General features: G+C 41.6%; 1 protein-coding gene across 1 annotated transcript; it reads right to left on the reverse strand.

The window, feature by feature from the left end:
* Window positions 1–10,914: 10,914 nt before the first annotated feature.
* LOC118557036 (G-protein coupled receptor 4-like) lies at window positions 10,915–13,478 on the reverse strand. The gene is made up of 3 exons (XM_036125913.1): window positions 13,407–13,478; window positions 11,639–11,871; window positions 10,915–11,535 (listed from the first exon to the last, which is right to left on the reverse strand). The coding sequence occupies exons 1-3, from the start codon at window positions 13,476–13,478 to the stop codon at window positions 10,995–10,997; spliced, it is 846 nt and encodes a 281-aa protein (XP_035981806.1). The 3' UTR covers window positions 10,915–10,994.
* Window positions 13,479–13,708: the final 230 nt, after the last annotated feature.

Below are 13,708 nucleotides of genomic sequence, written 5' to 3' on the forward strand. Positions count from 1 at the left end.
AAAGATACAAAAACAATCAAGAGAGTGGGTGCACTGGTGGTACGGGGGTAGTGCACGCAATCCATGTATGGAGTCCTTTGTCCTTGATGCGGCCCTCCTGGGTTCATCTCTGACTTTGCCACATGTCCTCCCTCTCACATTCAGACACAGTTCCTGTCAACTTACTTATTAAAAGCCACCAGTGTCACACAAATGTTTTAATCTTATCATTGTCATGGTTTTCAGGTGACGAGTCCACATGCAGATACGAACGGGAGGCAATGCACAGTTTTAAGATGTTTATTTTGGAAACAGGCAGATCTACGGACGGAACTACAGGCGATCCGGCAGGGTCAGAACGTCACGGCTGGAGAGTCTGCAAGAGAGAGGGAGTAAGTGACTCTGAAAGGAGAACCAGGAGAACTGCTAGGAGTTGCGCTGCTTACCATTGGGCTGGGCGGACCTAACCGGGAAGAAGTAGCGTCGAGGGAACTCTGTGATTCTACTCTGCTGATGATAGGCGGCTAGTGGCTGAGGACGGCAGATGTAACTGGCGAGGGATCCTGAGCGAGCCTAGTCGGCAACGGTTGACAGATGGATTGACCAGAGTGAGCGCAGAACCAGCAGAATCCGGGAGAGGGGATCTCAGGCCTCGCTGGGTAACATCCAGGAAGTATGAGGGGAGCGCCAGAGCAAAATCTGAGCGGACAGGTTCTGCTGGTCTGTTTCTTCGGACGAGATGTCAAGACAGGTGAGTGCATCCAAGCACCAAAATCTGAGACAAAAACAGGCAGAACCAAAATTAGTCAAAGTCAAAAGAGCAAAAAACTCACAAGTAGGTTTCCGAGAGTGGGACAGAGGCCACATCGTACCACGACTGGTTAAGGCTCTGGCGTCTTCCATCTGTCAGCGCTCTGCTTAAGAAGCCAGAGGAAGCCGCCTGCAACGAGCTGCAGGTGTGGACCACGCCTCCTCAGCCAACTAGACACACCTGAGGAGTAGAGTTAGAGCAGGACAACACAGAGAACCCTGACAATCATAAGATAATATATAAGGTCTAGAGTGGTGCTGAATAAAAGTATACATTTTAAGGAAAAGTAAAAATATATATGTAACTATTTTATATATTTAGACTAGTCCAAAAAATATAGTTAGCTTTGGTTTATGACTGCTACGTCAATTTAAAAAGATTTTTGCATCAACAGGAATAGCAGGTTGAAGCACATGAGACGGAGCTCAGGTGTTACCAGATCTTAGGAGCTCCATGATAGCGCTGAGAAATGGCTTCTGTTTGACGTTCAATTTCTCAGAGCGGACCAAAAAAGAAGCAAAACAAAAGTGAACATTGGTCAACCTTTTGTGCGTTGGTGTCGACTTCAGGAAGCAAAGAGGCTCAGAAACCTTGTGGAGGTTGCTGCTTTCCTTCTGGACAGATGAATGTTTGCTAAAGCTAACCTGTGGACCTGACAACTGGCTCGCAAACAGTACAACTGAAGGTTGGAGCGAGAGCAGGCGAGCATGAGTGCGCTCAGGAGCAGAACTTCTATCTATCTCCTGTTAATGTTGGGCGACATTTCAACCCAAATTTCCCCACTGTGGGACAATAAAGGAATTATTATCTTATCTTAACATATGCTCCGCGTTAAGGGTTTCCCCCCAATGATGAAGAGTACCCTCCTCTACGCTCTTCTGTTTGGAGATCAGCTTAAGAGCCATAGGGAGTAGACGCTGTCCCCAGTAGGATGCAGCGCTCTAGGGAGTATAAATAGGCATGTTAGTGTTGTACCTCAGCCATGATGAATATAAATATAAAACTGTAACTAACAGCTATAAGAAGTATGAGACTATAGGACCTTCCTTGGATCATCCTGTAAAAGCTACTGCCCCTATTAGTAGTTGGAGCCCTCTGCACCCTGTACTTTCCTTTTACTCCGTGTAAGCAATTAAACATTGAATAACTTCTTTTGAAGGAAATTACTTTCTAAATAGAAACTAAACTTTAACAGCTTTCTTCTAAACAAGCCAGAGAAATAGTCACAGATTCAGCTGAGGCTCTAGGCAGGTATCGACCTGGGAAAAAGAGAAGGAGGGAGCTTAGAATGCCTATCACATGAGTCTTTATAGATGCCAAGCTTTGCCTGCAAGGACGTTCGCTCCTCCCGCTATCATCAGTAGAAACTGGTCACCTCTCAGGTATTACACTGTCCAAGTGTACATGCTGCCTCAAGATAACTGACCATTTCCCTTTGTCTACATCAATTTATGCTACATCCGTGACATACACAAATATATATGAGTCAACTGTTATTTTACCAACAAGTGCTTTCAACAGCTCCAACTACCTGTAGTTTCCTGTAATAACTAACAGGCCCCCTGGTGATTACCACAAAACAGTTCAGATAAATCAAATGTGAGCCGGAGAAAAATCAATGGAAAATTTTAACAATAATCAGCATGAACTTTTTACAAGTCAATTGTCTTCCCCCAAGATCATAGTTTTAGCATTTATCTACAATCTATTTAAGTATAGAGTATTTTAGGTTCCTAGGCACTCATTATTTTAATTTACATTAGAGTAGGTAATCTAAGCCTGTGTACTAATATGGTCATATGTGTCTACTCTAACTGCCTGCCTGAACGCCTCCTATCTGTAACTCTACACATCCATGGATGAGTATCCAGCGCATCCAAATTTACTCAAACCTCACAGCAGAGGACGTTACAGGTCAGGCCTTTTCTCCAATGAAAACATCACCCTATCTAAAATGTAGTAAAAACAATCTGAGGCCCAGAGAAATCCTGCTCTAGGACAATCAGAGCAAAAGACCCTGCCGTTTTCCGAGCTGACCTCCTAGGCTCAGGAGCGGAACGGCAGGATAGCATTCCAACCCTCATAGGCTGCCCTGTTCTGTACTAAAGAAATTAAATGTTTTTGGGTAACAGTTTTTGTGTACATCGGCGGGTCGCCGATGCATAATGATGGGGAGGAATGTAACGGATGGCACCAGTAGGTGACGCAGTCTCCGTAGCCTGAGCCTCTATAAAAAGGGAAGTTAGAAGGGTGGTAGCCAGGAGTTCACTTTCTGTGTCTGGAACCAGGGGTGTGGTGGATCCACGTTGTTGGCTGGCTGGGGTAGGTTGGGGGGAAGATTGTTTTGAGTTGATCCCCTTCGGTAGGTTTGTGCTGATTAGGTTTTTTTTGTTGTACAGGGCCGCCTCTATTGTTGGTGTTCGGGTGGTGGTGTTGCCTGTGTGTGTGAGTGTTTAAAGCCGCAGGTAGGCTTTTACATTTACTGTTTTTAAGTGATGCAGGTAAGCAGTGTTTTAATGAATACTTTGTAATTTTGTATCTTTGTTTGACAGGGTTGTCACTGCTTCCTGCTGTCCTTTATAGGTTGATTTTCTTTTTTTTTAGTCCACCCTGTTTGGATTGTTTGTTTTCCTTTCGACTACTTTTAAGGACTGGCTAACAACTTTCCATTTATAGGGTAGTTCACGCGTGACGTCAGCGCTACATCCGGACACTGTGGTTGGCAAAAAACAGAGCTGCTCTCTTCTACTACATGACAAAACGGGTGATTTAGAGCGTACTTTTAGTTAGTTTATTTTTGGAATCTAAACAGTGCCTACGACTTGTTGTGCTCCCGGTTGCACAGAGAGGCATTCCAAATCGTTGGATGTACGTTTCTGTCGTTTACCGAAGGACGAAGAAAGAAATGGATAATTTCAATGAAAAGAGCGCAGGCAGACCCTCCCAATGGACTGGGGGAGCCATCATACTACGACAGAATTTGCAGTCTACACTTCATCTCCGGTAAATTAGGGTGACCATATTTTCATTTGGGAAAAGCAGGACACCTTTAAGGGGGGGGGGGGGGGGGGGTGTGTGTTTGGGAATCTCTGTTCCCATGCACAGAGATGTATGTGGCATAGGGCTGGGCAATTAAAATTAAAAAAGAAAAGGCATATTGATCGATATCGATAATTATAGAAAATATTTAAAACCATAGTTTATGTGCAGCTCTGCCTGGACATTTTATGATATTGCTAAATGATTTGATTTAAAGAACACAAACACAGAATTCCAATTAAATCTTTATTCAACCACCTTTTTTAACCATAACAGATTTTTTTTTTTTTTTTAAGAAAAATAACTTAACTTTATATAGCGGATCAAGAGTGGCAGGTTATTGTTTGAAGCCAGGTTTTTCAGCTGCAGAGAACAGCAGACATATCCATCACTATGAAGCACGTTACTGCATGCGTGATGTCCTTATGCCGCTTGGACGCTTTGTCATTTTATCACAAAGAAGGGAGCCCAGTTTAGCTGCTATGCCTGCTTTGTTTTGGAAGAAGTTAAGCGACGACGACGAGGCGCAGCTCGCGCTGCTGCGGGTGTGAGCGGCTTACGTGATGAATACTGGTGGGTTGCGTTACCAGACTCTGCTTTTACCGGTTCCTTGCAAGTTTTACAAATCACTGTTGTTTATTTCTATCAGGCTGGCGAACTAGTAAAACCTCGTTTTGGGACCGTTTCCTCCGCCGCTACTTGCTGCTACATATTCACGTGCTCTGTGTTGTGGTTTGAGAGGGCGGCGCTTAGTGACGGCGTGCCGACTGTAGCAAGGAAGTAAAACTGTCTATCGAAGTTTTTATCGACCGTATTTTTTCCTATCACGCCCCACGTCTATCGATCGATAGATATTGTTATCCACGCTATCTATCTTCTGATTAAGAACAGGGCTGCCCGCACTGACACGGCTCAGGGGTTACGTCACACGCAGCGCTGTGCGCAATGCCCTAGTGCCTGTCAATTTAATGGTCCAATGAAGGTAATTTAAAAAGCAGGACATTTCCTCACTTTCTAAAAAAAACCCGGGACGCCCGGGACAGGACGTGAAATACGGACATGTCCCGGGAAATACGGACGTTTGGTCACCCTACGGTAAATACAACTTAATTCTGCTCTAGTCATTGTTCTACTTAAATAGCGGCGGAGGGGAGGTGGCGATCGCTACACGGGCCGGAGAAGCGGTAGCAGCAGCAGCCGTTGTCTGAAGCAGCAGCCGCTGCTGCTTCAGACAACGGCTGCGGAGCAGACAGCGGCGGCGGCGGCTGCTGCTGCCATTACGCCCCCGTTCACGGGCGCTAGTACTTCTGTGTTTACGCTGCAATGTCGCCGACACCCCCACCCATTTTAACAAGACAAAAACACCAAAATAATCCTTCCTCTGCTGAGACGCGGCCTGTGTCCGACGCCGCTTTCTGCTGTTACACAAACATGTCTGAACATCCATCCATCCATTTTCTGACCCGCTTAATCCCTCATGGCGTCGCGGCCGTTGCTGCAGCCTTTTTCTCGATATAAAATAATTGTAGCCTTCCAGTGGTTTCGTGGCTTTCATGCTCTCTCGTCTGTACTGGCCTGCGTGTTTATAAGGCAGCTGTGTGTCGCGGTACGAAACCCCTGGCCAGCATTTCACAGACTCGCTCCGTCCCTTCAGGCTTTTGCTGTGTGGATCTGGCAATCTGATACCATCAACCATGAACTTACTGTTAAAACGATCTTGTGATACGTTATCTAAAGAAGAAAAATACGTGGAGAACTCGTCAGTTTCTCTGTTTGCGTCCGCCATTGTGTTCGTCTTTTGCCAACCAGTCCGGCGCGCATGCGCGAAAACCCGCATCGAAACAAAAACAATGAACTGGTCTATAGAGGCTATGGAGACTGCGCCACTTACTGGTGCCCCCCGATACAAGTTAAATCCCTGTTTTGGATTTTAAATTTAACTTACAATAGTAGGAGATGTATGGAGTGAGGATTGTCTTAAAAAGATTTGAACAAATATAAAAGGATATTTATATATATACATATACATACATTTATAACTATCCAAGTACAAAATACAAATATAAAAATGTGACATACAAATAAATAAACAAAATACAAATATAAAAAAGTGACATACAAATAAATAAACAAATTTATATAAATAAACGTGTCTTTGTAAATATATTTTCGAGATTTGAAAATAAAAATGCTTGACTTTGTATGTGGAATCTGCATTTGGTAATCTCCTTTTTGCATTTGTGAATCTCCATTTTCCTTTTATGTCGATGACGTAATTTTGAGACATTGCTACTGAGAGGGTCTGAAGCAGGAAGATGGTGGGAACAGAGAGATCTGATTAGCTGATCCACCTCCTAAACAGTAGAGAAAATGAGTACATAAACTTCTATAAATATTGTACAACTACAATGTGTAGATAAAACTTGATCTTCACCATAGAGGGAAATGAATTGGTTACCACGCCCCGTGGGTTAATGGTGCGGCTCTCCTAACGTAACTTTACTGAGGATAAATAATTAACAGGAAAAATTCAATAATCATGAATAAAAGTGAAGACATTTGCAAATAATAAATAGGTATTTTCTGTATTGAACATGTCAGTAGCCTAAATGGTCATCTGGCTTGCTTGTGTGATGTCATCTCCTCACTTTTGATTGGTGCACTGATCGATTCTCACTGGTGAATAAAAGCATCAAGACGTGTTGAGGCTGATCTTTAACGATTAGGTCCCCAGTGGACAGGACAAGCTAAACAGATTTGGTCCGCCCCCAAAGAAAGAAGATGAAATCCTTCACATAATCTCTCTAGAGACCCAGGATGTGTCACACAGTGGAAATTTGTTTTCTTGTGATGGTGGGATTATGTAAACATGTGTGCATGATTTCTCTTTTAGTGCATGTTTTTATTGTTGTGGTGTTTTCATCCACTGTGAACTCTGAGGACAAATTACCAGGGGCCTGTTTCAGAAAGGAGGTTAAGTGAAAACTCTGAGTATGTTAACCCTGAAATGAGGGAAACTCTGGGTTTTCTGTTTCAGAAAGGGAGGTAAGTTAAACCTGAGAAAGCAGAGTAAGTCAAGCCCGTTTCTGAAAGAGAGGTAACTTATACTCAGAGTCAGTTACCATGGCAATTTACTCTGTGAACCTAACCTGGTCGGGAGCAGGTTTTCTTGAGAAAACCCAGAGTTTATTTTGGTCTCCTCCCCTTTTTTAAAGAGGAAATGGTGTTTAAACACCTCATTGATTCTTTGGGGACATATTCATTGCGCACATTTCAGTCACGCAGAGCGCATCAAAGGGAATGAAATGTCCTTTTATGGATGATCTTGTTGACGAAGAGGTTGTATTACTTCGTAGGGAGTTACATTTACGCCGGGAAAGGATTTTGAGGCCCAGAGTGGATTTTTTGTCATATCCCTATCCTATCACAGCAATTTATATGGTGTTCTTCATTTGCTAAAAAAAAAAAAAAAAAAAAAAAAAAAAAATTTAAATAGTTTTAATACTTCCTAGAATTCACCTGTGACCATACACTCACCTCTCACTTTAGTTTCAGAATGTTGATTTCCAGATCTGCCTTTTGGATCTGGCGGTCCAAGTATACAAGTTCTTTGCTGTTTTTTTCTATCTTTTTAATAAGAAGAAGTCTATATAACTCCTTAACTGGCAACTGAAAATACATTAGATTAGAGTTACATCATAAATGTAGTCTAAAATTCAGAATGAAACTGTGGCATTTACTGTAAATCACTGAACTGTGTCCATCTGTGCACCAGAAGTTGATGGACCTTCCTCCTGCCGTTCTTCCATAACTCTGGGGAGGTAGAGATAAGAATGACCATTTATAGATATAAACTTGGATTCTATAGGATACTCCACATATAAATGTGAATGTGTAGATTGTTTGATGTGTACACATATAATATTAAAATTACCTCTGTAGGCTTGTCTGTGGCAGCAGAAACGGCTTCTTCATCCCCATCATCCTGTGCAGATGAGCATTTCATAGAGTACACTTTATAATACTATTTGTCATAATTGATGGTGTATGGAGTAGGCTACTGACAACTGCATGGGGTAATGTTGGGACAGGAGGCTCCAAGAGGCAGATATTACCATCCGAATCTGTTGGAACCAACAAAAAACCCAATCCAAAGTAATATAAATGGAAGTATCATATTTAGTCTATATAAAAAATAACACTGTAGGTAGACCTCTTACATTTTATGAAGGCACTTAAATCTTCTGGAGTGACTGGCCATCTCTTCTGCATTTGTCAGGAGTGGTGGTGCAGGTCCTCCTCCTGTTTTATGAGCCTCTGCCTTCTTTCTGTTGGCTGAGTAGAAGTCAAACGAGAATGAACATTTAGACCTATGTCAAAAATGCTACACTGAATGCCATTTAGTCATTTAATATGTCAAATGTTTGTAAAGCCAGGTAGCTACTCCTATGATGTGCTCAAGGCTTACCTGCTTGAAATATGTTTTTATATTTCATTTTCAGCTGCTGCCATGTTCTTTTGATGCCTGCAGGATTGCACATATCCATGAAAATTAAATAAGGTTTAATAAAATACTGTTCTTCTAGTTTCACCTCTGATATTATAACAGTTGGGTAAGTTACTCTAAAATAGTTCTTAATTACTAACTACAAATTTTATCTTCAACAAGTCTAATTAGATTAATGTAATAATTACTGTCTCTAGAAAGTATTGGTCTACTTACCAATTTGTTTTACTTACTTATTAATTACTTTCTAAATCCCAAATTAACCTCAACCACTTGAACAATACAAGGAGAGACAAGAAACTGCACTTCTAACGCTTTCAAATAAACAATATTCAATTGCATGAATTAATCTTAAATTGACCAAAGTGTGTAACTAGAGGGAGTAAGTTAAATTAAAAATATACCTTTTAAAATTTGATATTAAATCCACTATTGTTTTATAGTCTTTAATTTAATTGCAGTATTTAGATGACTTAGTAATTTAATTCATTACACCCAACACTGTATAAAAGTAATTAACCAGTTCTGCTGGTGAGAAATATGCACACCTTTTTTTGTCTGACGCTGTTGCCATGGTGACTCGTAATATCTGTGCTCCATTGATAATGGCTTTTTATAGTAGTGGTGCACGCGCTTAACTCAGAGTCAGGCAACTCAGAGTTGATTGAACTAACTAATTTCAGCTGTTCTGAAACACAAAACTCAGAGTTTCCCATCTCAGGCTAAGTCAACTTAGAGTTCAAGTTTTAACTCAGAGTTGGTTGAACCTCCTTATTGAAACAGGCCCCTGATGATGGCCACCTGTGGAGTTGTGGGTGTGCCTGGAAGCAGCCTATCAGCTGTTTCACAGACTTGCCAAAGGAAGCTGGCAGAACATTTAAAGGGTGAAGAACTCACTACAGGAGCAGAGGGGAGAAGCAGGCCATAACAGCCAGGTGTGGTGGGAGGAGAGACTAAGTAACCACCAAGTATAAGTATAAGCAGACTGATCGGCACGACGTGGGGACCATCTCTGCAGCAGGAACAGAGTGCAGTGGAAAACAAAGCGTTGGATTGGCAGCGGGGCGCCTGCATCCGTGAGTAAACGTTTTCCACTGACATCTGCAGGGTTTTGCCACGTTGGAAGGGCTGCAGCAAAGATCAGTTGGCTCCACAAACAACGCTTCTGGCCAGCGTGTGTTTGTGTTTGCAGGAGTCCAGTGGCGAGTGAGAGGCGCTTGGGGGCGGACCACAGCAAGGATGCGGTGCAACTGGACCAATCCTGAGACGGCTGCGGGGTGGAACTAAGAACTCACTACTTTTGTGGACTCTGCTGCTGGACAATTATCCTGGACTGGAAGCCTCCCGTTTTTAGTTGTTTTACTGATTTTAGATTATTTAAAGAAAACATTTTATTGTGTTTTTTAGCTTTTTAAGAGACTGGTTTTTATGAGAAATAAAAACCCTCCACTTTAATCTGATCTGTTCTCTGTTCCCTGGGTTCTGACTCGCTAGCTCCCTCTAATTGTGAAAGGACCTACTGTAACACTGAGCTGTCCAACTTGGTGTTGACAGATGCACAAAACCCTTTGTATTAAATACAGAACCTATGCTATTTAACCTGTGATGGACTGCTGACCTGTCCAGGGTGAACCCCGCCTCTCGCCCATTGACAGCTGGAGATTGGCACCAGCACCCCCTCATTACCCCATGAGGGATAAACGTGTTGGAAAATGGATGGATGGGTGCTGTTAAACTTTTCCTTAGAGACAATACGAATTATTATTCAAAATAAAGACAAAAAGGTGGTTTTGCTAGAAGAAGTTCTGTAAAAGAGAAGAAAATGTTTTTGTACTAATTGTATTTTTGTAATAATGAATACAGTGTAGATTCTGTAGTGTAAAACTGCAAATGTGCACATTTTATATACAGGGTCATCCTAACGGGTATAAATTATAAATGAGTTTAAAAAAAGTTTTTTAATGTTTAATAAATAACTCTCTGTCTGTTAGGAATTGTCTGGTAAATATCAGCCCAAACAGCTGATATCAAGAAATTATTTGAAAGGAATTAATTCCATCACTGGTGTTTTTTTAACAGCAAACTCTGCACACATATAGAACAAAGGAGTGACAACTTCTCTCCAAGTTCAAGATTTTATTAACAAAATAAAATGAACACCCAGAGAACATCAGTATAGAATGCTCTTTATCTGAAGTAACACTTTATTTCAATCAACAAAGCCTATGTAGTGAAACTTAACTGAACTACTAAGCAAAATTAAGACAAAAAGAAGTTAAGGACCTATTTACACACAGAAGAAACAAACAACATAAGTATATTAGAAAACCACCATCAGAATGATTGAATGAAGGTGGTGGCCTAGTGGTTAGAGCAGCGTGCTTGCACCCAGAGAAGGATGCAAGTACCCGGTTTGATCACCACTGCCTGCACTCTGGGTACCTGAGCAAGACCCTTAACCCCAGATTGCTCCCCAGGCGCCGCACATGGCAGCCACTGCTCCCCAAGAGTGATGGGTTAAGATGCAGAAGTGAATTTCTCCATTGTGAGATCAATTATAGTTATCAATGATACACAGCATTCTTATTATGAAGCACATTGTTTTTCAGAAAAAAAACAGCTACAGTAGATTGTTGTGGAGGCTCCAGATATTAAACCCTAAACAGTCTCAGTATGTGGAGCAGTCGTGCTTTCAGTATCTTTGCTGCTCATCTCCTGATTGGCTGATGCTTTACAAGAACAGAGTGAAGCCAGAAACTTATCCAGGATGCTTTTCCGAGTTAACAAATACAGAGTTGTGTCTGCAAGGGGACTGAGATAAAGACAAACAAATAACAGCATATCAAAAATTATTTTGTTTTTCTTTGATAGGAAGTAACTAATCACGGGCAGGAAAAGCAGAGAGTAATTTAGCAGCACCACAACCTGAATGGCTACAATTCGTCTTTTTTCTTCTGCTGGGACACTGAGGGCTCCAGACAGAGCTTTAATAGTCCCAACCAAGAAGAAGATGAGGAATGGAAAGGGTAGGAGGGCCAAACTAGGTATGATGTTTTCATAAAAAATAACTGCAGTTTTAGTATCATGCATAAGTAGTAGAGCTGAAAGAGAAAGAGTCCAGACCACAACACAGACCACCACATAGGTCTTGATGTTTCTCCTGAATCTGTACCACAGTGGCTTGGCGATGACCAAATACCTGTAATAACAGATGGAGCTGTTTAGTCCATGGAGACTATCAGGTACTGACTAACAGGATTATATGAGACAATAAAGAAGCTTAAAGGGAAACACATAGTTACCTTTCCAAGGAGATACAGACCATGAATCCAACACTGGCTATTAAACCAAAACACATAATGACATAGCCGATAGGAAACTCCATGATGGGATAGCCGGTATCATACCTAGACTTAACTAAATATGTAATTCTGCCACAGAATTGAATGAGATCAGAAAAGAGAAGGTTTATGACGTAGACTGGGACACCCTGATCCTTTTTCACCTGCAACAAAGACAACAGAGAAAAAAGTAACTAATGACACCAGAATATTATTAACATGTAAAATGTTTCCTGTTTCAAACATTTCAGTCATTTCTAGAGGTTAGAAAAGGTAAACTTACACCTGAAATGAGAGAGAACCATTATTTAAAGAGCAGACACAAAGTCAAACAGCTCATTCATTGTTGCTGAACATTGGTTTTGTGTTTTAGACCTGATAATTCAGCCAGACACAAAGAGCAGATTTAAAAGATTTATTAAACAACAGGTGAAGCTGGTGTGGGAAACTTCTGGAATGGACTCAGGAACCACTGGAAGGGAGAGGGACATGTTAGTGGCAGAGAGGCAGAGTCAGGAAACGTCCACAGGTCGATGTCCAGAAACTGAGAACCAACAGGAGAGTCTGACAGGAGCGAGGAACCAGGCAGGAATCCACAAACGATCAGAGTCACTGACAGGAAGGCAGTCTAGGAACGATGGAAGGTCTTCTCACACAAGGTAATCAATAATCTGGCACCTGGACTCTGGAGGAGACAGGTATAAATGGGGCAATCCTCAAATGACGTCAAATTACTAAATTTAGAACAGGCAGTGCATCTGCGTCACAACTGGACAAGCTGTGTAGAGGTGAAGCAGACAGCTCTGTCCTGAATATTGCTTCATCAAATATAACAGTAACAATGAAACTCTGCTGCTTCAGTGTCTGCTGGAGTGATTCTCCATGTTACCATGGTGACCATATGACAGGAGTTTGTTTCATTCCCTTTACTAAAGCCTGAAAGAATGCAGAGAAATGCCATCGCTGGATAAGAGAGTGTAAGTGGGAGGAATTTACAGTTCAGAGGTAACTTTATACAGGGTTTATTTGATCACAAGGGATGTTTTATATGATCCATTCATGCAGGTCTGTCTAGAAATAAAAATACAAGATAAAGCAGACAGACACATAATAATCTAATAAACAAAGCAAATGTTATTTTTGTGAGACATCTGCAAATGACCACAGAGCCATTTACTTTATGAGAATTTGTTATTGAGGGATTGATCAAGTTTATATCCATGAGCCAAACATTCTCAATCTGTTCAAACTTCACATTGATGTGTTAAATCTTTAGGTTCAACACATTAACTGATTGATTTACTCTATTTCCATGTGTAGATGGTGGTAAATGAGAGAGCGGACTGGATTCACTCTCCCTGCTACATGCACTCCCGACTATTGAAGCATGTTGAAATGAAGCCACTGGGACATCCTCATCTCCCAAAATTACTGATGCTGCAAACAATGCCATTTCTCAGTTTGTAATTTTATTGTCTGACCGTCTGGGGAACTTGAGATGATTTCTGGGGTGTGGAGCCAATCTGATTTATTTTAGAAATGCCCTATAGATCAGCCCACAGGTGTGACAGCTCCACAAATCAGAGCAGTCCCAGGTGCAGGACATCAGGAGATAATTGCTAGAGCAGCAGCAGGAGCAGAGTCTGATGTAAGCAGTCAGCAGCAGAGACACAGAATCACAGGAAAAGATTGTGAACGTTACAGAAAACATTTATATTCTTTGTCTCACCTGTAGAAAAATTGCAACCATCACTATTAGAGTCAAAGGAAGTCCAATGACTATGGAGAACCAGTCCACCATTTCTAGGATGGTGTAACATGGATCAGAGTGACGGTAATAACCAGAGTCATATGGGCAGTATAGAATTGAGTGGTTTTGGTATGTGAAGTTGTAGCAGGAACTGAACATCCTTTCCAAAGACGTCTTGTTGTTGTTCAACCGTTCCATCCTTCAGTGTTGAACCAGAACTCTGAAGACAGTGGCACCTGCATAAATAAGTGATGATTGTTGTGTAAATCTTAAAAAAAGCC

This window comes from Fundulus heteroclitus, chromosome 22, assembly GCF_011125445.2.
Source record: "Fundulus heteroclitus isolate FHET01 chromosome 22, MU-UCD_Fhet_4.1, whole genome shotgun sequence".
NCBI classification, from domain to species: domain Eukaryota; kingdom Metazoa; phylum Chordata; class Actinopteri; order Cyprinodontiformes; family Fundulidae; genus Fundulus; species Fundulus heteroclitus.

Coding starts and splice junctions, on each gene's coding strand:
- LOC118557036 (XM_036125913.1), bottom strand. CDS start 13,478: ATGGTGGACTGGTTCTCCATAGTCATTGGACTTCCTTTGACTCTAATA. Junction 11,872..13,406: donor TGGTTGCAATTTTTCTACAG/GTGAGACAAAGA, acceptor TGGTGTCATTAG/TTACTTTTTTCTCTGTTGTC. Junction 11,536..11,638: donor GTCTGTATCTCCTTGGAAAG/GTAACTATGTGT, acceptor CTGTTATTACAG/GTATTTGGTCATCGCCAAGC.